At 49.2% G+C, this 25,293-nt stretch overlaps 1 protein-coding gene across 4 annotated transcripts in view; it reads left to right on the top strand.

Moving 5' to 3' along the window:
* Positions 1–25,293, top strand: part of SNX29 (sorting nexin 29) — a 559,063-nt gene that overhangs the window by 396,883 nt on the left and 136,887 nt on the right. Inside the window, exon 19 of one of the 4 annotated variants that reach the window (XM_057748483.1) lies at positions 8,210–8,368. The exons of the other annotated variants lie outside the window; for them this stretch is intronic. Within the exon in view, the coding sequence (XP_057604466.1) occupies positions 8,210–8,272 (63 nt within the window). The 3' untranslated portion in view covers positions 8,273–8,368. Of the gene's footprint in view, positions 1–8,209; positions 8,369–25,293 lie in introns of those variants that run through there. 4 annotated transcript variants of the gene reach the window in all.

Here is a 25,293-nt window from a genome sequence, read left to right on the forward strand (position 1 = left end):
CCGTCTGATAAGATGGCTTCTGAGGCCCCTGAGCTCAAAGCCATGGCTCCCCTGCCCCAGCCGGAGCCAAGACTCCCCAGGAAGCCTGCCTGGACTCCCTGACCAGGCTGCCATCCCAGTCTTACAGCTCCTCCTTCGATGAAGAAATAGGAGGAAGGGGCTGTGCCACCTCTGAGGTGGGGAAGGATGTTCACTTTTACTCCTCAAGGCAGCAGAAACAGCCTCGTGCCTCCTCTTTCCGGGCCCCCTGCCCTTGCTTTTCGCATCAGCCGAGGGCCCAGAGTCACCACCTTCACTTACTGTTTTTAGATGGTTGTGTCCCCTTTTCTAAGCCCACCTTAAAGGTTTTTTCCAAATGAGGCAGGATGTACGTAATTACATACGAAAGGAAGAGGGGTGTGTGTTCTCTTTTCCTGTTGTGCGTTGGCACAGCTGGATGGACCTGTGTCAGCTTGGTCCCCGCATCCCACCTTCAGCCCCACCATTAGAGAAACAGAAGCTAAGAAAGAATAACGTGGCTGAGATGTGAATCTGATTCCCTCCAGTGATGCCCTTTTCCAGGTTCCCCAGCCACAGCCAGCTGAGCTGGTCCTTTTCCGTTCCCTCGTCTGAAGGGAGATTTCCGGTGAAAATAGAAGTCCCGAAAAGCTGCTTTCCTGCCTGGCTGTTGTTTTTCAAAGGCCGGAATTTTGTTTCTTTTTATGAGAGACTCCTTTGCATTTTTGTTGGCCTCCTGAGGAGACAGATGGTGGCTCTGAGGGAAGGTGCAGAAGCTCCCAGTGGCCGGAGCCCCAGACAGGCGAGGCCTCCGAGAGAGGGTGGGGTCCTCTCGGGGCAAAAGTTCTCCCCTGCCTTGTGGGGCGTGGGAGCAGAAACCGGGACCTGCAGGCTGGCAGCGAGTGGGCCAGTGCCTGCCTGCAGGTCACCTCCGCGTGGTCTGGGCACCACACAAGTGCCCACGGTGTCTGGTAGGCGGGGACGGGGGCAGGACCCCCGGAACTGAGCTGGCCTTGCCCGCCAGCTCAGCAGGACCAGCTCGGAGTCTTGATTGAAGTGCAGTCAGCAGTTACTGCTGGAAACCTTGATTTTTCATACCCACCCCAAGCACCGTGATGTCTTGTAATCACACAGGAAGAACAGGCTGTTTCTTCTCCCTACTCCCACCTTCCCTCGCCCGAACAAGAAATAAATAAATAATACAAATGCCACAATGAGTGAATTCAGCTGCATAGGTCTCCTTGCGGGAGGGTCGATGCTCGTGCCTCAGGACGCCGTGCGGTCCAGGGCCCGGGGTCAGCATCCAGCACGCCTTCCGTCCGCCCGGGGATGCGGCCTGTGGGTCGACATTCACAGCAGGAGGAGGGAGGTGCCCCACCCCCCAGGACATGATCTCGCCCAGCCGGGGCTTGAAGCAAGGCCAGCAGAGTGACCTGGTCCGGGCTGATGGGTGGATGGGGCCTTCTCCCCACCCAGGCCGCAGGCCCCATGCTCCCTCACCCAGGCCAGGAACACCCACTCTTTCCTTTAATACACCCAGAAGGGGTTGATTTTTTCTTTTTCTTTTCTACGAGGTGGTGAAAAGCAAGGGCTATTAAACCACTAAACTCACGTCTCCCCTGGGAAAGAGCTCTTGGGCAGAAGACACGACAGAAAACCTTCCCAGCACAGCTTCTCCGGGAGCCTGGGTGGTGGGGCGAGCAGCTTCTTCCCAGACTGTGGCCAGAGCCCATCCCTGCTCTCTCTCCTGTCCCCTGTCTTGGTAGGTGGGCTCAGGGGACACGGAACAGTGTGGCTTCATCCTCAGCTTTGTGAGGCTGAAGCAGCCCCTTCATGTTAGCCCGGGGGGAGATGAGAAATCCAGAATGGGCCGCGCTCTGCTCAGGTTCTGAACCAGTAAGGCCACTAATGGTCCCGTCCCCTTCAGCTCTTCCTAAACTCTCCCCTCCAGTCCACTTAGTGCAGAGTCAGGGAACGCCAGGGAGTTTCGGGTCACAGCACAGTCATTATTCATTCAGCATTCATTTGCTGGGCCCCCCCTGCAGTGACAGGAGGAACAGAACGGCCCTCCCTCCCAGCCTCCATCCAGTGAGGACTGCAGCCTCTCGGTCCGCGTTAGACAGTCATGGGCACTGCTTGGGCTGCTGCACATCCATCCAGGTTTTGTCATTGAGACGGTTTTGTGCTTCCCCAGCTCACCCACAGGGAAGATGCTCCGAGTGTTCACCCCAGACTTATGCGGCCCCACGGCATACCCCTCATACTCAGAGTCTAGAGGGCCCTGGTTCCAGAAGGAGCTTCCACGGAAGCTGCCTCTTTCCAGGAGCATTTGCTGCTTTGAGGCTGTGTGGCTCATCTGTCTCCGGGCATCTGTCACGAGGGCTGGGGGACGGCGACCTCCCTGTGGGACGTGGAACAGAGGAGGGCTGGTGTGTCAGCATTTCTGTCCTCTCTGTCCACTCGGCCCCAGGATTTCTCTCCCTTTCTTCTTCTTCTCCCCCTCTTTTCTGTCCTTTTCTGTCCTTTTCTGCTCTTCTCTCTCTTTTTTATTCTCCTTCCTTCCATCTCATCCTCCCCACCCCATCTCCCTCCTTCCTTCTCTTCCTCTCTCTTTGTGGCTCCCCGCTCTCTTCCTCTTTCTCCCACTTCTCGGCTTCCTGGCCTTCTCTCTCCTTGCCTATTCTTCGTCCTTGACTCAGAGAGGAAATTCCTAACTCCCCATATCCGCCCATCTTTCTTCTGCTCGGGGAAGAAAAGTTCTGCAAACCACGGATCGGCAAGTGTTTTCTACCTTCAGCCTTTGGATGGCTTCTTGGTGTTACCCGTTCAATCTCTCCATTTGGCTGCAGACTTCCTTCTCTGAGCTTTTGGGAAGGGGGAAGGGAAGGAATCAGGATAAAATGCAGGGGACACTTTTTCTCCTGGAAGCCTGAATCACATGCAAATATGAGAGCCCCAAGCTGCCTGCCTGTGGCAGTTGTCGGAAATCAGAGGATCCCTGCCTGTTGGGAAGATGTTGCTTTCTGGCACGATGACCTCGTCACTCCTAATAATATTCACCTGCAGCTTTTTAATGACCAATGATTGTTCTGTTGCAGAGTTCAAATGGTACAGAGTTAATTGGTTGGTGATATTTTTATTCTTGAAAATTGTACTGCTGTTCATCACTGTCTGTGAAACGCTATGCCAGTGCCCCCTAAATCAGCCTGGCCAGGAAAGAGAACATCGCCGTTCACCGTACAGATCACGTACAGAGTGTTCGTGCTGGCAGTGAGGATATTTTTTTGCCAGAAAGTTGTTTTCCAAGTGGAGAGGGGAAGAAGGGGAAAGGGCACCTGTATTGTCTGGTTGTGGTCTCGCATTTCTGGACATGGTTTGGTCCTCTGCACCAGCGTCTGTCCTGCTGTGTTCCTGAAGTTTTCTCCACGTGCCCCATGACAATTCTGGTCCCAGGACTTGGGGGTCTCCTGCTCAGAGCCAGCTCTGATGTCTCTTCTTTCTTCCCATCACCAGGAGCAGTCGTTGTAAACCTGCCCACGCTTGCCTAATGTCTCTCCTTCTAGACCGTGGCAGTGGCGGGGGGCGGGGAGGTTAGGGTGCTGCTCAGCATGGCTCCACGCACAGGACCGCCCCCACGACAGTGACCTGACCCCGCGTGTCAACAGTGTCACAGCCGAGAACCCCTGGGCTGTTTCGTTCTGGTGCTTCCGTTTGCTGGTCCCTGCTCCTGGTCCCCTGCGGGCAGGTTTCCGTGAACCTGAGAGCCCTGGAGACCTGGATGACAGGGTGTCTGACGCAGCTTCTCCTCGGCAGGACCCAGCCTGATCCTGCCACGTGATCCCCCTTCACTTCCGGGTCAGAGATCCTCTCATTGGGATCATGTGGTTGACTAGCTGCCCACCCGATTCATCTAACCAGGGCACTAATTCCTGACCTACACCAGCACTGTCTTCCTTGTAGGAGAAGGAAAACCAGCTCAATCCAGTGTAAGAAATGCAGGACATTCATTGACTGCTAATGGAAAAGACCAAGGGTGTGCGTAGCTTGAATTCCAGGAGCTCAAGGTCATGAGGACTGACTGCTGTCTTTGGAGAGGGTGGTTTTGCGCTCTGTACTGGCTCCGTTCACAGCTAGGCTGAGGTGGCAGGACATCTGTGCGCACCTCCAGGCTTGCATCCCCTCAGGTCAGCTGGCCCTATTGGAAAGGCCTCTGTTTCTCCCAGTGCTGACAAGGGTCCTGGGTCTGAGCCTCGCTGCCTCTCGCTGGCGGGGGCCATGCCCCTTGTCAGCCAACCTCTGTGTCCACCTGGGTGCCACGCTCACATTCCTCCTACTCAAGCTGCAGGCCAGTGGCAGTAGGGTGCTTCTGCAAAGGAAAATGAAGATGCTCTTACCAGCAGAAGGGGGCTGGGTCAGACTGGCCAAAAGAGCGCATGGCCCCCAAAGCCTGCAGGCTGCTCGTAGCCCGGAGTTGGCTCGTGAGCCAGCTTGGTGACATTTAAGTGTCGCTACACCAAGGTTTCTCAACTGTAGCACAGCTGACATTTGGGGCCGGGTAATTCTTTGTTGTGGGGCCTCACCTGTGCAGTGTAGGACAGTGAGCAGCATCCCTGGCCTTTACCTGGGTGCCACCTCTCTCCTCTCTGCAGTTGTGACAACACAAGATGTCTCCAAACATCACCAGTGTCCCCCGGGACACCGAGCTTCTGCTCTACACAGCTGTTGCACGCTGTTGTGGTTTTAGCACACATTTATTGGTCTCCTTCTTTGACATAAACGGGATCATGTGATACATGCCCTCCTCCACAGTAAATAGACGTCTCTTCTGCTTACTGTGTTTAAGCTTCTGCATAGTATTTTCTAACATGAAGGACTTGCCCTAACCCAGGGTGGCCGAGAGCAGGGAGGGTGCCTCAGCCTCTTGTTCCACATCACGGTGGCTCAGCAGAAGCCACTTAGGTGGCTGCTGTGGTTCTCCTGCCGTCAGCAGGGCCATGGCTACCACGTTTACATCCCTGGCCTGGACCTGGCTCCTGAGGTCTAGACCCAAGCCCTGGTGTGCCGCCGTAGGCAGGCTGTGACCTGCTGCTCACCCCGTAAGTCAGCTCCACAAGGCACAGCTGCGTGTCAGTGCTGTTGACCGCAGTGTCCCCAGTGTCTAGGACAGGGGAGGCAAGCTCGCTGCTTATTAGACAAATGGATGGATGATGGGATGGACAGACCAATACGTAAACCTACAAATGAACCTTTCTAGTGGGAGGGCTGTGGTCTTGATTTAAACTCTTGACTCCAGTTCTCCAACTGCAGTGCATCCTGATAGGCCCCTCTCGTCAGAGTTCTCGTTTTGCATTTCTTATCAAACTCTTCCCTACACGACCCGCCCCTCCTGGATCATGCCTTTTGTCATTCAAGTTCAGCTCTGCCTCAGTTTTCTCACTGACTCAAACAGCTTTCCTCATTGCTTGTAACTGCCCCCCCCTTGGTTCAGAAAGTTTTACCTGCCCAGGTATCACATGCTGTCTTGTGGTTTAGTAGTAGTTTCTCTAGAGTTCGATGGTCAGGGGTAGCCCCTGCCTTCAGCTGTAATCCCCAGACTTTCCCATGATCACCTTCACACACTCAAGGACCTGTGCCAGCACCTGCCCCAGCACCTTAGGTACTGGGAGTAAGAGTTCAGGATCAGCAGGAGGGGCTTTATGAAGGTCAGCCGGAGAGCATTCATGGAGCCCCTCGTGTGAGTCAGGCACTGTGCAAGATCCCCCCGCCCCAATGGAGCTTGCAGTCTTATCGGAGAAGAGACTTTAAACCTATTACTGTGAAAATTATAGATGAATGCATAAGTAGTTACAAACTGTGTACATGCTGTGAAGGAATGCTACACAGGGTCCCGAGGTTACAGAAGAGGCCCAAGTAATTGGGGGCAGGAAAGCAATCCCCTGAGGACATCTGCTCATTCCTGAAAGATGGTTTAGAGTTAACTAAGTAACAAGAAGAGGAATATTCTGGGCAGAAGGAACAGCGCGTACAAAGGGAGGAAAGGGTTTCGTTCACAAGAGGAACTGGAAGGCTGGTATGGCTGGAGCGGAGGGAAGTGGGGCTCAGGGCACTGCAGCCAGCTGGGTCTGTCTGTCTTTCTGTCATGCCTGGCCGCCTGCCCACACAGAGCGGCCACAGGGTGGAGCACAGGTGATGCGCCTGACGTGCATATCTGTGAGGATTCCTGGGCACCTGAGACGGTGGTCCAGATGTGGACTCTGCAGGCAGCCTAAGTGTGTACCCACATCTGCCACTTGGTTCCGAGCTGGGTGACCTTTTAGGACAGAATCTCTATCATCCTGTCCAAGTCACAAATTTCTCACCTCTAAAACAGGGCTGCCGCTTCCTTCATGGGGTTGCCGTGGGTTAGAAGACATGTGTGGCGTGGGTCTTGACACGCACACATGTGCACTCACAGGCCCACAGTGGCCCCCAGTCCTAGAAGCAGCTTGCTCTCCAGCAGGGAGCCCGGAACCCCGGCTACTGCATCCTTTATTCCAGTTGATTGTTTGGGCACAAGTGTCTGCCCGTCCCTCCTTGGCCTTGAGGTTTGATTGTGACCAGAAGACTCAGACCACAGTCTGGACCCTCCGAACCACGTGATGCTGAGCTAGTTTCCTCATCCAAAGATCCCGCTCCGGCCCAATGCTCGCTGAAGGTGAAGGGAGACAGATGTAGAAACAGTTTGTCAGCCATTAGGCATTTGTTCAGATGTCAGCTGTCATGATTTATGTTTATGTGCTGGATGTTTTCCCAAGGCCTATGGCACGAGAATAATCACTATTTCATTCTTGTGTTTAAAAAAACAACCCTGTGCATCGGGTGAGTAGATGCCTCTCCTTAGCTTGGGTGAGTTCTCTTATGATCTTTAGAACTTGAACTCTACTGGCATTAACGGGGTTTTTGCATCACCTTGGTAAGCGTTCATCTGAACCAATGAACTGAAACCATTAAGGCTGTTGTGTTTTGGGTATTTTTTCCTCCTCCCTGGTCTGGGCTTCGAGAAGCCCCAGTGAAGTCAGTTGCGGGGGGAGAGGGGCTGTCGCTTTAAGTTTGGAATCTTTTTTTCTACCCCTCCCAGATACGAAAAGCATTTTGAGTCCAACCTTTAAAGGTTATCTTCTTGTGCCGCCGGTAGGCACATCCCGAGAGACTGTGAATTCCAGCTCTGTGCCAGACTTTCCCATGGAGTGACGTTCTGCGAGACTGCTCTGGCTGTCTAGAGCTGGAGGAAGTGGCTCAAGTTGGCGGCCAAGTGGAAGCTGCTTTTTTTCAGGGGCCAGCAGAGAGGAGAGTGTGAAAAAAGTGCAGGGTGCTAATTGGGGTCTCAGGAAGACGCAGAGAACAGTGTGATGACCGTCACAAGGGGTGGCGAGTGTGAGGAGGAGGAATCTCACTGCTGAGGTGGCAGGGCTGCTAGTCTGCTGTGACCCAGATACCAGGAGGCAGTCTGGAGCCAGGGAAGACCAAGAGGGAAACGGGGTTTGAACACTTCAGTTATTAGAAGACGCAGAAAGGAAAACAAAGTGCATTTTGCAGCACATGATTTAGAGGAAGCTTCGTGCTGAACTGTGGAACCACAGTAAATAACTGAGTCATGTTACCACGTCTGCCCCGACCCTGCCCATTTTTACGTGAAAAAAGAACATGGGAAAGAGATACACAGGCCGCTGTTAATAATAAGCACTTGCACTTACTGAGCCTTTCATTACATAAGTCTGATTCCTTGCCACCACCCGTGAGGGGAAGTATTTTCATCTCTGTTTACAGATGGATAAACTGAGGTCAGAGAATGTAGTAACCTGCCCAGCATAACACAGCAAGTGAGTAGCAGGGATGAGGTGCAAACCCTAGGTCTTGATGACCTCCCAGGTCTATGTTCAAGAGAAAAATACTGCCTCTTTCTTAACTGAGTTTCCCTAAGAAAGAAAGGAGAGAGAGAGATGTGAAATAAACATGAGGAGGGGGAGAATGATAGATGATGGTGAGGAGGAGGAGGATGGTTGATGAGGATAAAGATGAGGATGAAGATGAGGATGATGGTGGTGGTTGATGATGATACCTGATGAGGATGGTGATGGTTGGTGATGGGAGCAGATATGTTTCCTGAGCACTTCCCATGTACCAGACATTGTGCCAAGTTCTCTCCATGTTTTATCTCCTTAAACTCACACAGCACTCCAATGGGGAATTTCTAAATACAGCTGCAGGAGTAAGAAGAGGCCCATGTTTCCTTTGAATACCCCATCATATCAAGAAAGATTTGGGAATCTTTTCGCTATTAAGAGAAGGTTTTCTGCATGTTACAGCTGGTTTTCAGGCATTCACTGTCAAGGACCCGACAGAGCCTGAGGAACCGAAAGCCCTATTTAGTCCCCATACCTCCCTTGGGACCCTAGTGTGTACTCTTTCCCTGACTAGATCTTTGCCTAGACTTGCTTAAAGCACAAAGTAGGTGCTTTTCATTTCCACCTCCAGGCCCTGGCTTTTAGGAGTAGTGCCCACCACTTTGGACCTCTAGCTCTTTTCATGAAAAATAGAGAAGTTGTGGCCAGCTTGGCTTCTGTCATTGTTTTGCTTTGCTTTTTTTTCTTTAATACCTTGGACTTGGGATCAGGGGGCAAAGCCAACCTCTGTTATTTACCAGCTGTGTTTTTACCAGCTGTGTCCCTCATCTGTGAAATGTAGCTACTGACCACCTCACGTGTAGGATTGGCGCAGGAATTAAGTGAGATGTATAAGAGAAGTGCCGAGCATGGGACCCAGCACATAGTAGGTGCTTAATAGACCCATGTCTCCTCCATTTGCCCATCTTGCTGTCTCACGCAGCACTTACCTTTTATTTATTTATGTGGTTGCTTGTTTATTGTCCCTCACACCTTCTCCATGAGCGCTGTCTTATTTTTCTGCTGTATCCTGCTGCCTAGGCCAGTGCCTGTCAATAAATGTTTATTAAGTGAATGAACAGGCAAACATACATTTACACGCATTGCGAAAACGAGAATTTGCGTGAGGAGTCAAGGCATGTGGGCAAAAGATGAGGCTACTGAGGGATGTCCAGGCTATTCATAATTTTCACATAGAGCATGAGCTCCCTGGAGTGCCGTTTTAAGGTCATCTTCTGAATTGGTTGGTTGGAGGGGAGCAGGGCCACGGGTGGCCTCACCTGTGCCTGTGTCTGAGTTGGAGCCTCACAGGTAGGACTGAGAAGACTCAGTTTTAAAAGGATGATGCGTACAAATCCCAGAAGCCAACTTCTGTTCCCACGTGGCAGGCAGTGACTTCCTCTTGTCAACCTCCACTGCTGTGAAAGGAAGAGCCCATCCAGAGTGGAGGGTGGCGTCCCTCTAGGGTGTGGCCTCAGCCCAAGGTGTGAATCCCTGCCTAAGAGGCCCCCTTATCACTTTCTGTTCTCCACCTTGTGCAGGACTTTTGTGTGTTGTTTGCTTTTTTTTCCCCCCTACCAGTGCGTATTTTACAAAAAAAATTGAAAAGATAATTGAATTGTGCAGGTTTTCTCTCTTGAATGTTCTGACAACGTGAAGTTGATAATATCCTGTCTTAGAGCCCCTCCCCAGGCAACTAGATGCTTGGCAAGGAGCTTTTTTGGGGAGCCGGAGACTCCTGGTACCTGCAAACTTTTACTGATAACATCGAAGTATCTTTATTGGCATTAAGAGGCAGGAATCCTTTAAGAGCCCAGGGGCTTAATTTAATGTGAAGTATGCAGGGAGGGAAGGAGCTTACCGTGAGCAGGAATTAGGAAATTATTCAGCTGGATTGTTGAAACAGACCTTGTATTTGGGGCGGAGGTCCTGTCTTTGGACGGACGGGTAACACGTGTTCCCTTCCTCTCCTCTTGCCTCCTTCCCCCTCCTTTCTTTCCTGCCTTGCCTCCTGTTACGGATCAGGCGCTGTGTTAGGGCTTGGATTACAGTAATGAGAAAGTATAAGGTGGGTTCTTCTCATCATGGAGTTACAGTCTAGCGAGGGGAAAACAAATATTAATCAATCACATAAATAAAAGCAAAATAGCAACTACGACGTGCCCAGTCACAGAAAACGGATAAATAATCTGTGACGTGTTCACACGATAGAGCGCCAGACAGCAAGGAGAATGAAGCTCTGTAACTGCTTCCAACAACGTGAATGAGTCTCACAAACAACGTTGAATGAAAAGCTAGATCTAAAAAGATACACACCAGGTGATTGCGTTTCTCCAAATACAAAGGCAGGGGAGGCTCATCCATGCTGTTGGAGGCGCCCCTCGTGGTTGACAGGACAAACAAGTTTGACCACTACACCATCAGCGAGGTCCCTCTGACCGCCCAGTCGGCCATGAGGAAAGTGGAAGGTACCAGCACACTGGTGTTCACTGTGGAGGTCAAGGCCAACAAGCACCAGGTCAAGCAGGCTGTGAAGAAGTTCCATGACATTGACATGGCCAAGGTCAGGCCTGATGGAGACAAGAAGCATATGTTCAACTGGTTTCTCTCTGGTGCTTTGAATGTTGCCAAAAAAAATTGGTATATCTAAACTTGAGTCCAGCCAGCTTATTCTAAATATACGCTTTTTCGCCATAAAAAATTCCTTCCAAAACCAGGCCCTTTGGAGGCCTGGGGGTGAGGTGTGGCTGACGTCGGTTGCTTAGGTTAGCAGGGCATTGGGTGACAGTGGGGGGGCTGGGAAAGAGGAGAAAGTGAGGTCACCAGGCGCATGTTGAGAAACCAGGATCAAAGCCTTGGGCGTGGCTGGTCTCAGAGGATTCTTACTCAAGGAGCACGTGTCCCAGTGTGTGCACGAACCACACGGGTGTCGGGGATCTGCTCCTCCCCTGGTCACGCTTCATTTCCAAGTTCCTTTCGTATTGTGAGCATCTTGCTGCTTAAAGCTACCTGGTTTGGGTACCGCTTTCTTCCACCCTTGGACGCCACCAATAACCATTTAAGGTCTCAGCCGTGAAAGTTGGTGTGTTTCCTGCAGGGCCAACATGGACCCTCCTGTCCTGGAGTCCAGCAGGTGCACGGAGCCACTGCCCGCAGCCACATCCTGCCGAGACCTTCAGGGCCAGGCTTGGGCACCGGCCAGAGACCTTTTACGATGGTCTTATTTTAATTTTTAAATTTATTTTAAAGTTTTAATGCTTTAGTATATTGATCAGCTGAGGCTAAATTATGCCATTGTAACAAGCCGTCCCCAAATCTTGGCAGTTGGCAGCGTTAAGTTTACTACATGTCTGGTTCCCACTCGTGCTACACGTCCCTCTGGGTCAGCTGTGTTTACGCTCCACATCATCCGCATGCCAGGATCCAAAGCAAAGAAGCAGCCCTGAGCCGGGGCACCCCGCTCTCACGGCAGCAGAGACAATGGCGGATCACGCTTGCTTCTGAAAGCTTGTGCTCAGAAGTGACACGTATCACTTCTACAAGACACATGGTCAGGCCCGACGGTAATGGACCGGGAAGAATAATCCTCTTGCAGGGAGGATTGCAGAGGGGGGCCCTGCAGAGAGGGGAGCTGGACTGTCTGGTGGAGTGGTAATATGATACACCTCAAAAAGTAGTACTTACTCATGGAAAAATCAGCCAAGATAGGTCAGTAGTGTATAGCCACTCAACATGGTGATGTGGATCTCATGTCAGCTTGTTGCCGGGAGGGGGGGCCCCTGCCAGGGCCTGAGAGTAGGCTCTTCCCTAGCATTCAGAAACGAATTATCTGAGAAGGCACACGAACTGACAAAGCAAAAGACTTTGTTGAAAAGAGCTCTTGAGCGGGGTGCAGTAGGGTAGGGGAACCTAGGAGGACAGCACTGCCTTGTGGCTCGCAGCCTCAGGGTTGACGGAGGTGGGGTGGTCAGCTTCCAGGTTGTCTGGCCAGTCATCTCACTTGCCCCATATTTGGCGTGACGCTCGGCCCTGCCTGGTGGCGCATGCCTCTCCCAGTCAAGATGCGTTCCAGTGCGAGGGTTTCTGGAAGGTTGGCAGGACATATTATGGGCTGGCATCTCCTCCCTCTTTTTGGCCCCTCCTGAATTCTTCTGGTTGGTTTTCGTGGCCTCTTGTCAGTTCCGTGTTCCTTATCGGGACTTCCTGCTGTGAAACCACTTCTACAAGCACCCAGGGTGAGCAGTTTTGGTCCACGGTTCCCTAACACGCTTGGAAGGTTATTTCTTATATATGACAAAAAGAGGGGAAAATAGGTGACTAAACAGAATATATCATTTAATCCCACTTAAAAAAATAATGTAAACATTTTCAGGAAAATGAGATGGAACGTTCTAGACCAGCTGTGGTGAGCAGCGAGGCAGGCCAGCTGCTTCTCCCTGCCGGCCAGTTGTCAGCAGGCGGGAACTTGGGCTCTTTGTCCCCCGATCTTTCAGCCTTTTTATGTGAAATGGAAATCTGGATTTAAACAGTAAAATCTTTTATTTTTAAATGTTGGCGAGTAATTAAAATTTTTAACGTGCGCAGGCTGCCAGGTTCACAGTCTTTGACGTGAACCAAAAATCATCTTCTCTGGCCAGTGAGATTTTGTGTTTTCTTCCTTTTTCATTATTTTTTTCTAGCTTTATCTTAAAAATGGCCATTTCTTTGTGACAAATAATGGGGAAAACAAACAAGAAAATCACTCATAAAAGGAAAAATGTGTTTTAGCTCTTGACTTTGTAACTCTCTATTCAGTTGACAATTGGTGGTTCTTAAAAAAAAAAAAAAAAAAAAAACCAGTGACCTAAAGAACGAGCCATATTTGAAGCTGCCTGATGTTAATAAAACTGCCGAAGACCCAGGTCTGTGATGAGGGAATGCCACAACCCAGGGGGCGGTCGCAGGGAAGAGAGCCCAGGGGTCCTCCCTGGTGTCTTGGTGACTTCAAGCATCAGGATTCTTTTGTGCTGAAAATGATGCCGAGACAAGAAGCCAGCTGTCTTAGCGGGAGAAAGGAGAACCACTCTGAGGACAAGCTCCCAGGGCAGTTTGCTTGAAGAAAATCAGGTGAAGCATGTGGACCCCAGCTGCATTGACCAAATGCACCTTTTGCCTTTGAGGACATGGGCGATTTGTGTGGAGGGGAAAGAGGATGTGTTGGGTTTGAATGTGGATGCAGGAGTAGGCTTTACATTCAGGACATGCTGTTGAATATTCAGGGTTTTTTTTTTTTTTTTCCATTTCTTTTTACCCCCAACTGTAATTCCCTGTCTCATCACCCATCATGCAAATGTGATTCTTACACATTTTCTGATGTTACTCTTTCCCTAAACAAGTAATCAAAACAAGGTTTTGAGCTGTATTTGAGCTGCAAATAAGTTTAGTATAAAATGCAATTATTCGCCTCCAAAAATCAACAGAGACGATTTGGACATTTCAAAGGCTTGAATTACCCTTAATCAGAACTCAGAATGGCGTCCATTCCAAGGATTAAAATAAGCTAAGACTCAGCCCTATTTCATTATAGCCCGTTGCTTAAAAAAAAAAAGTTTTTAAAAGGTGCTAAAAGTAGCATATGCTCATTACAGAAAATCTGGAAAATAAAAGAAAGTTGGAACGAAGGAAAACAAATGACTCAGTCCCATTACATAGATACAATTATGATTAATATCGTCTTCCAGCCTTTTCTCTATGTATTTTTTCTCTAGATGAAATCATCCCATGGATGAACTTCTGTGTCCTCCTTTTAATTTAACATAATTTTTCCTGTCACTCTGTACTTTATGTCAAAATCATCTTTCACAGCTGTATAATGTTCTACCATAGCAGTTTAATTTCTTTGATCATTCTGATAAAAAAAAAGGAGTCATGTTACAAATTTCAAGAGTTTATTTGAACAGACATTGATTCCAATCAGGCAGCACCAAACTGGAAGTGGTTTTCAGCATTCCACCAACAGGAGCTGGGCAAGGTTTTGGTAGAGAGGATGTGACAGCAAAACAGGGAGATTACTTGATTGGCTATAGCTTGAGTGGTTACATTATTTAGGACAGCTTTGCTGGCTGTTTGTGATGGGCTGGCCTTGGCCTTGAGGCCATTACAGGGACTGACCGTGGCTTAGGTGTTGGTTTGCTTACGTAGGCTGCCAAAGCACTAAAGCCACCACAGTCTCTGGTCTCCCTGTTTGATTAAGTTAACAGTTCTTATTGTTCAACATTTATGTTTTTTCTAGTTTCTTACAGTCATCAACAATTACAGAGGACCATGATATCCTTCAGGCCTATTCTGTATTTTAGATTCTTCTTCTAAATAGGTCTGTAGTTGGAGAAGGGAGCAGCAGTGTAATATATAGTAGGAGGGGCCTGGACTTCTGGAGTAGATGAAGACAAGTTCAAGTCTGACCCTCCTGTTTTGTTTCTCTGTGATCACAGGCACCTTATGAAATTGCCTTTGCCTTGCTTTCTTCATCTGCACTTTGGGGGCAGTATCACCCAACCTGCAGGTCATGGTGAAGTTTAGAATAATGACTGTGAAGTCACCAGCCTCCAGGGGACACATAGATAACTTGGCTTGTTGTTGGCTGCAGTGACTTTGACATCAGACACACCAGCTTTGGAATCAGGTCATTTCTGGATTAACATCACATCTCTGCCCTGAGAGAGCTGTAACCTTGGGCAACTTTTATAACAACCCCCAAGCCTCAGCTTATTCACTTATAAATGGGAATGGTGGTACACAGCTCACAAAGGGCTTGTGAGGATTAAATGAAATGAGTGACATGAGATTACACATACAGCACTTCGTATAGTGCCTGGGCTACATCTGGTTCATACTTAGTACATGACGGCGTTACTGTATGATTTCTATCCTCCTTGTTACTATAAGTGCCGGAAGTGAGCTTTACCGAAGCTGCCGTGGGAGAATAAGGAGAGACCCTCACTCTCTTTGCCAGTGGTGGGGAGAGGTCATGGAAGCTTCCAGGAAGAAGTGATGCCTGAACCAGTCTTTAATGATGAGCCCGGCGGGTAAGAGAGGCAGAGGGTCCTGCAGGCTCCCAAGCTCCCAGAGATGAGAGCAGACAGGAGAGGAATGGCCACGCCCCCTAAGCAAGCGCCGCAAGGGTGCAGACCCGGATGACGTCTCTTCATTAACTGAGCCCTGGGGGTTTGGGAGGAGGAGGAGCAGAGTATGAAACCCTTCTTGCTGTTTCATCCTCAGGGACTGGGGCCTTCCTTTTGTTCTTACATCGCTCTTATCGACCCACAGCGTGAGAGCGAGGCTGTCCGGCTCTGCAGTGGAATGAAAAACCCAACTTGACGGGACACATCAGACAGTGAAATACTCATTCCTCCTTAAAAAAAATCTGATCTCTTGCAGAGTTTCAGAAAATGAGTCCTGTGTTATGTAAAATGCTGTTTCGTTTTCTCCTTGAGTCGAACAAAGTCAAGAAATAACGAAGCAGAGGTCTTCTGCTTCAGTGTTAAGAATTCAGGGATGCAGCTCTGTGGCCGGTGTCTTCTGAGCTGTTAGCCATGCCCTTAGCTGATACCAGGCGGTCAGGTAATGCTCACAGCGCAGGGGTGGGTGGCTCACAAGCTTCTTTCTGATAGTTTGTTTGTTCATTTGCTCATTCATTCTTTGAACCAACCAACCAAGGACCCCACCAACAAATATTTGTTGAGCACCTTCTGTTCCAGACTTTCTGCTGTGCCCTGGACATGTACTCATGACCCTCAACGGATACGATCCCTGTTCTCACAGAGCATACGCTCTAGTGCAGAGGCCCTGTGAACACATGCACGAGCACTGTGGTTTTATCCAGCATTTAGTACTGGGAAGCAGATAGCATGGGTGATGTGGTGGAGGCAGCAGGGCGTGTTCAGGTAGAGCAGCTTCCCGCAGGGTCATTGGGGAAAGCCTTTCCTCATTGGTCAGCCTGGGAGTGAGTCCTGGGGCTTAAGGGCAACCCCGTGGGTGAATGTCCTCCCCATCCACCCATTCAGCAGGCGGATGTTGTTACTTACAGCTCTTTGTACTTCTTGGTGTTCTAAGACTTGACCCTTGTCCTCAGGGAATCTTACGGTCTAGCGGAGGAAACGGATGCTTTGTGGGATAAATGCTGTCATTGTCATAATACCCTGTGGTGAGTGTGGAAGAACAGGGTTTGGGCACTTAGCTGTGGCCCGGGTAGAGGAGTGTTCTGGAGAAGAGATGCTTGGGCCGATGGAAGGGTGATCAGGGAGAGATCACCCCAATCTTTGGGCAGGGCGGAGGGAAGGCCCAAACAGGAGCCACGAAACAACACGCGGGTCAGAAGCGGCGTTGCCGACCTCACAGCGGCAGCAGACATGGTGTCGGCCCAGAGCCAGACCCTCCGTTTAACCTGTAAAGTCCAGGTACAGGGCACTCTTAGTTTGGATCCTTCACATGTCAGTGAGAAGAGCTTGGTTAGTTTAAATGTTTAAAAAAAAAAAAAAAAAAAAAGGTGGGCGAGAGGGCTTTTAGCCTACACAGTGAGAAGAATACTGTGGAAACTCACACAACAGGCTGTGGCAGCGGAAGTCTGATCCTTGAGGCCGGAAGCCGACCTCACCACCTCCCCCCCACAAGTCACCGTGGGCCTCCCCGTGCTGCCTGCAAGATCCGCGTTCTTCCAGGGGAGCAAGGCCAGTGGGCAGAGAACTTTCTCCAGTGTTGCGACGGTGGATTACTCTTAGGAGAGAGCTTTGGGGGCCGGGGGGGTGGACTTGGCCAGGCCACGGACACGGGGCAGTGGGGTTGAGCAGGCCTGGGGCCGTGTCATGGGGGCAGGTGTGGGTTGAGGTGGGTTCTGTGGCCACCAGGGTGGAGTGGGCCTGGGGTGGTTGCCAGAGGCCGGGGCACGACGCAGCAGAGGCAGCCCCGCTCTTCTGAAAGGCGTGCTCACCCCCACACCTTTGTGGCCATTGCAGGGATCTCCCCGCCCCCGGAGGGTAATCCGAGCTGTCACAGCGTGGTTAGCCACAGTTCCCGGCAGCTTTTGTCAGTTTAAAAAAAAAAAAGTGTCGGGGAGGGGAATGTCCTGAGGGGAAATAAGTCTACGTAATGAGCCTCCTTCCTCTGCTTTAATGTCCACTAATTGGAATACTCGCTTTAGTACGTCTCCTAACAGGAAAATAATGAGAATTGTAGAGATCAAAGGCCCCGTTCAACTTTCCGGTGTTTCCATGAAAACATTTCCAGATCCCAGAACTGTTAGAGAAGCTGAAATTCAGCAACGCCGCCCACCACCCTCTCTCAGTTCCAGCTGGAGCTGCCTTCGTGTCTGAAGTTCAGCTCCTCTGCGTGACTCACCTGCCAGAGGGTGTGTCCTCTGCCCCCCTATCCTGAGGCCCTCAAGTTGGGCGTCCTTTTTAATTCCTCCCAGACTCCTTCACTAGGTCAAGGGTGACAGGTGACGTTACCAGATGCTGTTGGTTTCACGGCCTTTGAGGTGGTGGGGCAGCAGGAGTGTGGGCTCTGGGGTCAAATTCCATCCCGCTGACTCCTCTTGGCCTCTGCAGGCCTCTGTACAGTGGGGACAGTAGCAGGAACAGCTTGGAAGATGGTGTAAGATGTTGAGCAGTGTCTGCAACATAGGAAGCGCTCAGTGACTGCTCTTGTTTCTCTCTTTGCCCTGAATAGGGAGTGGCTGGTCAGTGAGCCCCAGGATTGGAGACCTGGGACCCGGGGACAGCCCTGCACCCTGAGAATGGTGGGGCTGCGTGTCTGGTGGCAGGAGGGGAGGGGCGCTGCTGTTCGTTCATCCTTCCCTTTGTGTCCCATCTCAGAGCTATAGCTGTGTGCCCGGAAGTGCCCCCCAGCCCCCAGGGCCTTGTGATGACTCCACAAAGCCAGCCCCTCCGAGTGCTGGGGGCTGTCTTGACCCTTCACCCGGTGACAGTGCTACGTGCATCTGCACTGCTGGACTGGCCGACCTTGACCCCAGGAGAACCAGGGGCTCCGTTTGCTCCGGTCCCGAGACAGCATTTGTGTTAACCTGTAAGGAAGAGTTAGAGCAGATATGTTATCAGGTGACACTGACATTGTGCTGGGACATTCCTCCCTGCTACCATGTTGTCACATCTGTGTTAGAGAATAAAGTCAGCCTCTCGTGGTCCCCACGGGAAGACTACCATCCCTGGGGGCCTCTGCCGTCAATCCTGTTGAGCATAGAAAGAGGATGGGGGTGCGGCACACCTTCCAGGGGTAGAGATTGCATTTGAGGAGCCTGACATCAGCCTGGTCAGCCCTTCCTCCGGCCCAGGGTAGGGTTGGAGGACTCAGAGCCACACGTGGACCTCTGCGTTGTTCCACAGAGAGCACGTGGCCTCCCTGCCTTGAGAGCTCCAGCGTACCTGACATGACTTACTGGCGTTAAAGGGATCCTGCAGGAAAACGTTCCACCTTACATCTGTTTCTTAACGTTCTGAGCTATCCTCTCTCTGACTTAGAGGAGGATCCCACTTATTAAACTAAGGACCGGCGGGGAGATGGCCAAGTGATTTCCTTGCTCAAGTGGATCAGGGAACTGCCCTCCTGTGCTGCCCCTCTTGGAGATTCTTGCCTCGGGAAGCATGGCAGAGGCTCCGAGAACCTGCTGGAGGGATGCTGAGCAGGGCGTGGGGGGCTTCCTTCCATTTTAATGAACACCTGTGGACGTCAGTGACGTGGCTGTTTCACGGCAGTTTAGAAAATGCTAGTTTTGGTACCCATTTCCCTCCTTAGTTACCACGATTCTCCGTAGTAGCCACGTCCAGGAGTGCCGTCTGGGTCCTCAGCATGGGTTTCTCTTACTTCACTTTCTGAGACCCTGGCTGGAAGAGTGGCGGGTTTGTCATCTGATCCTGCCCCAAGCTGGGTGAGTGCCACATGGGGCGGACACTCCTAGCCCGGGGTCCTGGACTGGTCTCCAGGCTTCAGGTCTGCCTTGTTTGTGGGGCCGCTGCTAGGATCAGGTGAGAGAGTGGCCCATGGCTCTGTCGGGGCCACGCTCAACCCCAGAGCTTTATATTGAGATGCAGCATCTGTCAAGGTTGATGTCCCAGAGGGGAGAGCCATTTTCCGGGGATGCCCTGCAGCACTGGGTGTTCCGCCCAGGCCCCCGAGGTGGCACTGGTACAGGCGAAGGCCATGTCTCCTGCCTGGGCTGGGCATCAGGCCGGCGACAGGAGGCAGCGGGTTTAGGAGCTCACAGCCATTTCTATTCGGAGAGAGGTGAAGGAGCAAAGGTAGAAAGACGGTACCATTTTTAGCACAAGGAGACGCGACAGCTTGGCATCAGTGCAAGGCGTGACACCTCCGTGTGTAAGGTGTGTGCTGCCTGGTGGAGTGGGGAGCCGGCACCTGACTGCTTGCCTCCCGCCAGATGCCATTTCAGGAAGACGCCTGCGTTGCTCAGACAGGCGTTCGCGGCCCCGACTGCTCAGGCACCAGCCGTGCTCAGGATGTGGGGCTGCTGAGCAGCTTCTCTGAGCCCCAGTTGTTCCTGGAAGGGCGATGCTGGGTCCCTGGAGCATGTGGTGACATGGCCATCCCTCCAGGGCACTGTCTGTCTGGGTGCTGGGTGACCTTGGCCGTGCCCTTTCACTTCTGGGGGCCACACTTCCGTTGCCTGTGAACCTGAGGGTTAAGGTTAGACCAGACTGACATCTCTGAGTGTGTGAGAGGAGGGTATCAGGCCTGAGATTCTGGAAGACCTTTTGTGTTCCAGCTGAGAGTGAGACACAGGCAGACAGCATGGCCACAAAGACCTATTATTTTTTGGTAAAATGTTACTGAAATCCTGTATTGTTTCACCATAACCAAAACGAATGTGATGTATTTCTTTCTTCCTCCTTCTCTTCCTATTCTTTCTTTCTCTTTTTCTCTTCTTTTCTTCCTTTTCTCCTCTCTCTCCATTTATTCTCTCACTCATTCTTTCATTCTGTTTAACCTCCACATACCGGCAGGGCTGATATTGTGTGCAGTGGTAGGGATGGAGTGGAGGAGACCAGGCCCTGCTGCACTATATTCCTGGTCTCACTGGGGAGGGAATCACATGTTTCAGGCCACCGTGATGTCGTGGATCAGGTGTGGAGAGAGAGAGGGGTCCCCGGGGTGGTGGGTGTACAGAGGCCTTCCTGGAGGGCAGGTGTCACCGGAGCCAAGTCTTGGGTCACACGTCTGAAAGATATTGACACAGAAAATGGGGCTGGGGGGTGGGGCTAGCTAGCAGTTAGGGCACCACCTCTTCCCATACTTAACCCCTGGAAACCTGTCATCTGCATTCTTTCTCTGTGGGTTTCTCTGAGGGTTTGCCTTTTTGTGACATTTCATGTAAATGGAATCACACAGATCTTATAGTGTGTGGCATCTTGTGTCTGGCTTCTTTCACTTAGCATAGTGCTTTCAGGGTTCATCTATCTCGTAGCAGGTGTCAATGCTTCGTTCCTTTTTGTGGCTGCATAGTATTCCCTTGTGTGGATAGATCACATTCTGTGTGGACATTTGGGTTGTTTCAACTTTTTGGCTGTTATGAATAATGCTACTGTGAGTATTCTGTACCAGTTTTGTGTGGGCATTTGCTTTTAGTTCTCTTGGGTATACACCTAAGAGTGGGATGGCTGGGTCCTACATCAGTTTTATTGATTATAGCCATCCTATTGGTATGAAGTAGCATCTCATTGTGGTTTTTTAATTTTATTTTTTTAAATTAATTTATTGGCTGTGTTGGGTCTTCGTTGCTGCGTGCAGGCTTTCTCTAGTTGCAGTGAACGGGGGCTACTCTTCATTGTGATGTGTGGGCTTCTCATTGCGGTGGCTTCTCTTGTTGCAGAGCACAGGCTCTAGGTGCGCGGACTTCAGTAGTTGTGGCACTTGGGCTTAGTTCTTCTGCGGCATGTGGGATTTTCCCAGACCAGGGATCAAACCCGTGTCCCCTGCATTAGGAGGTGGATCCTTAACAACTGCGCCAGCAGGGAAGTCCCTCTCGTGGTTTTAATTTTCATTTCCCTAACGGCTGATGATGTTGAACATCCTCTCATGTGCTTATTAGCTTTTTGTATATCTTCTTTGAGGAGTATCTGTTCAAATCCTTTGCCCATTTTTAAATTGGGTTATTATTTAATTTGAGTTCTTTATATATTCTGGATACAAGTCCCGTATAAGATTTGCAAATATTTTCTCCCATCCTGTGGTTGTCTTTTCATTTTGTTGACGGTGTCCGTGACATGTGAAAGTTTTTAGTTTTGATGACTTCCAGTTTATCTGTTTGTTTCTTTTTTTCCTCATGCGTTTGGTATGATATCTGAGAATCCTTTGCCAAGGGCATGAAGATTTAGTCTTGTTTTCTTTCTAGGAGTTTTATAGTTCTTGCTCTTACATTTAGGTCTTGATCAATTTTGACCTAATTTTTGTCTGCGGTGTAAAAAGGGGATCTGACTCCGTTCTTTTACCAGTGGGTCTACTTGTCCTGGCACCATTTGTTGAAAAGACTATTCTTTCCCCATTGAAAGGTCTTGGCACTCTTGTCAAAAACCAATATAACATAGATGAATAGGTTTATTTCCAGACTCTCAGTTCTGTTCCCTAGATCTTTATGCCTCTGCTTAGGACAGCACCACACTGTCTTGATGCCTGTGACTTTTAGGAAGTTTTGAAGCCAGGAAGTATGCCCCGTCCTTCCCATTTCTTGTCCTTGTCTCCGTTCTTCCTTCCTCTCCTTTATCTTTTTGTGTGTTCTTTAGAGCAAGTGCTCATGAATGTTTTCAGTAAAAGGCCAGACAGTATTTCAAGCTTCGCAGGCCATGTGGTCTCTGTCTCAAGGACTCAGCTCTGTTCTTATGGTCAAGGACTCAAAGCACTCATAGACTATATGTGAGGAATGGGCGGGGCTGTGTTCTAATAAAACTTTGTTTTGTTTTCTCTGAAATTTGAATTGCACATACTTTTCATATGACAAGAAATGTCATTCTTCTTTTGATTTTTTTTCCAACCATTTAAAAATGTAAAAACCATGCTTAGTCTGTGGGGCACACAAAAACAAGCAGCAGGCCACACTCAGCCTGCAGGCCGTGGGTCTGCCAGTCCCCGTTTGAGAGGAATGAACCTGGAGGGGGATTTCAGAGGAAAGTGGAGAATCCCCCGAATCATGTATGGCCCCAGGCCAGGCTGGGTTTTTTCTGTCAGCCCTCCTCCTCACAGAACCCACAGGAGATCCTGTGGGGACAGGGTGGTATCCATCTTCCTCGGCTTGTGATGGGGTTGTACCCCAGTAAACTCCTTGTAAGTCAAAAATACTAAAAGTCAAAAATGCACTTAACACACCTAACCTACTCACCATTATAGCTGAGCCCAGCCTACCTGAAACACTTATGTTAGTCTACAGTTGGGCAAAAACATCTAACACAAAGCCTATTCTGTTATAGAGTGTTGAATATCTTACGTAATTTATTGAATACGGTACTGAAAGTGACAAACAGAATGGCTGTCTGGGTCCAGAGTGGTTGGAAGTGTACTGGTTGTTTCAGAGTACGGGTTCTACTAAACGTGTATCCCTTTCACGCCAGCATGAAGTCACAGGCCTGAGTTGAACCATCACGAGTCAGGGACCATCTGTGCTGCCCTGAGATGTCACACAGCACTGTGTTCGGTGCCGCCAGTGGGAGCTGCAGTGCTGGGTGGCTCTGTGGGGAAGGAAAAGAACTTTCCTCTACCCTTTGAGGTTCTTCTGGCTAGAATAAGAATTAAATTGACAGCAGACAGGATTAATAGGGGAAAAGCAGAAGTTTAATAACACGTATACATGGGAGAGACCCAGGAAAACTGAGTAACTCACCAAAATGGCCCAAACTCTCGCCTTAAATACCATCTTCAGCTAGAGACAGAAGAGCATGTTGGGGGTGGTGGTTTGGGACTTCAGAAAGGGAGGAAGGCAATTCACATGGAGATGGAAAAATAAAATGTTTGGTAAACAGATGTTTGCTGGGCCGGGCACAGACAGTGGGGCACAGCGTGGACTCTGGTCTCTAGACCCTGCCGAGTTCCCCTCACCCACCTCGCCCACATTTGCAGACATCTCTAGTGATAGTTCTCTTCCTGGACCAGGCTCTTTATCCGAATTCCCTTAAGCAGCTAAGGAAGAGGTAGAAAGAAAGACTTCCTGAGTCTTCTGTTTCTTAAAAATAATCAGCCTAAAATAACCCTCATGCCTAAAAGAGACACATTTGGGGGTGGCAAATTTTGCTTCCCCATAGTCCCACCTTTGAAATGTCTCCAGGAAGTTTCTTGGTCCAGACGTTGAGTTTTTAGGTTGTTCCACCTCTCTGAACCAGCCTCTCAGTCCTAACAGTTGGTCAGTGCAGTTAAACTCATTTCGGGAGGTGGTGATGCAAGTGGGCTCCCAGAGTTAGGCCTTTGGTGTAAGCAACCAGGTGTTTAATAAGAGGCATGTCTATGGAAGCAGGAAAAAAAACAACGGGTCATGATTGGAGCAAACCGTAATCCTAGTTTCTGAGTTTTGAAGGCAGCCAGCTGAGAAGATTTTTATCTGTCCTGCTGGAAGTATCTTCGGATAGAGTGAGGGCAGCTAACGACAGACTGACAGATCTTTACTTTGCCATTCGAATGTCTCTGGTGATCTTTTCTGAGTGGCCCAATGCAGCAACAGGATGAAGATTGTCTGTATATGAGCTGTTGTGGTGATTTCTCTGAAGTTTATGTCCAGTTGTCTAGCTTCAGTTTATAGGGCTTCAGGGAAAAGGGCAGTTTTAGTTCTTAATGATTCCAAGTCAAAAGGATGGGACAAGTTGGAAATGTTCGCTTGGAGAGTTGTAGCCAGATATGAGGAAACCATAAGAATTCAGAATCTATTCCAGTTTATAGGTAGATAACAAACAGCAAAGAGAAAGGATGGTTTTAGGATGTAATAACCACAAAGGTATATTATGGAAACAATTTTTTCTCTCTAAGATCACCCTCATTTCTACCAAAGATAGCTAACTGAAGACTAATTTGTTTGCAAAATGTTTAGTTTCATTAAATTTGGTCCAGTTATTTACATAAGTACAGTAGGAATAGAGATTGATGATATGGGCTGTTTATTTATTTATTTTTATTATTATTTTTAATTTTTATTGGCGTATGGGTGCTTTACAATGTTGTGTTATCCTCCACTGCACAACAAAATGAGTCAGCCATACACATACAGATATCCCCTCCCATTTAGGTCACCACAGTGCATTAGGTAGAATTCCCTGTGCTATACATGTATTTCCATCAGTTGTCTATCTTATACATAGTATCTATAATGTATATGTGTCAATCCCAGTCTCCCTATTCCTCCCTCCTCACCCCTTTCTCCCTTGGTATGTGTTCATTTGTTCTCTACGTCTGTGTCTCTGCTTCTGCTTTGCAAATAAGATCACTTATACCATATTTCTAGATTCCACATGTATGCATTATTGTATGATATTTGCTTTTCTCTTTCTGACTTCACTCCCTAGGTCCATCCACGTCTCTATTAATGACCCAGTTTCATTCCTTTTTATGACTGAGTAGTATTCCATTGTATATATGTGCCACATCTTCTTTATCCATTCCTCTGTCGATGAACATTTAGATTGCTTCCATGTCCTGGCTATTGTAAATAGTGCTGCAATGAACATTGGGGTGAATGTGTTTTTTTGAATTATGGTGTTCTCTGGGTATATGCCCAGTAGTGGGATTGCTGGGTCATATGGTAACTCTATTTTTAATTTTTTAAGGAACCTCCAGACTGTTTTCCATAGTGGCTGCACCAATTTACATTCCCACCAACAGTGTATGAGGGTTCCCTTTTCTCCACACCCTCTCCAGCATTTATTGTTTCTAGGTTTTTTGATGATGGCCATTCTGACCAGTGTGAGGTCATACCTCATTGTAGTGTTGATTTGCATTTCTCTAATAATTAGTGACGTTGAGCATGTTTTCATGTGTTTGTTGGACATCTATATGTCTTCTTTGGAGAAATGTCTGTTTAGGTCTTTCACCCATTTTTGGATTGGGTTGTTTGTTTTTCTGATATTGAGCTGTATGAGCTGCTTGTATATTTTGGAAATTAATCCTTTGTCAGTTGTTTCATTTGCAAATATTTTCTCCCATTCTGAAGGTTGTCTTTTCGTCTTGTTTATGGTTTCCTTTGCTGTGCAAAAGCTTTTAAGTTTCATTAGCTCCCATTTGTTTATTTTTGTTTTAATTTTCGTTACTCTAGGAAGCAGGTCAAAAAAGATGTTGCTCTGATTTATGTCAAAGAGTGTTCTGCCTGTGTTTTCCTTTGAGAGTTTTGTGGTATCTGGCC

This window comes from Hippopotamus amphibius, chromosome 9 (assembly GCF_030028045.1).
Source record: "Hippopotamus amphibius kiboko isolate mHipAmp2 chromosome 9, mHipAmp2.hap2, whole genome shotgun sequence".
Classification (NCBI taxonomy): domain Eukaryota; kingdom Metazoa; phylum Chordata; class Mammalia; order Artiodactyla; family Hippopotamidae; genus Hippopotamus; species Hippopotamus amphibius.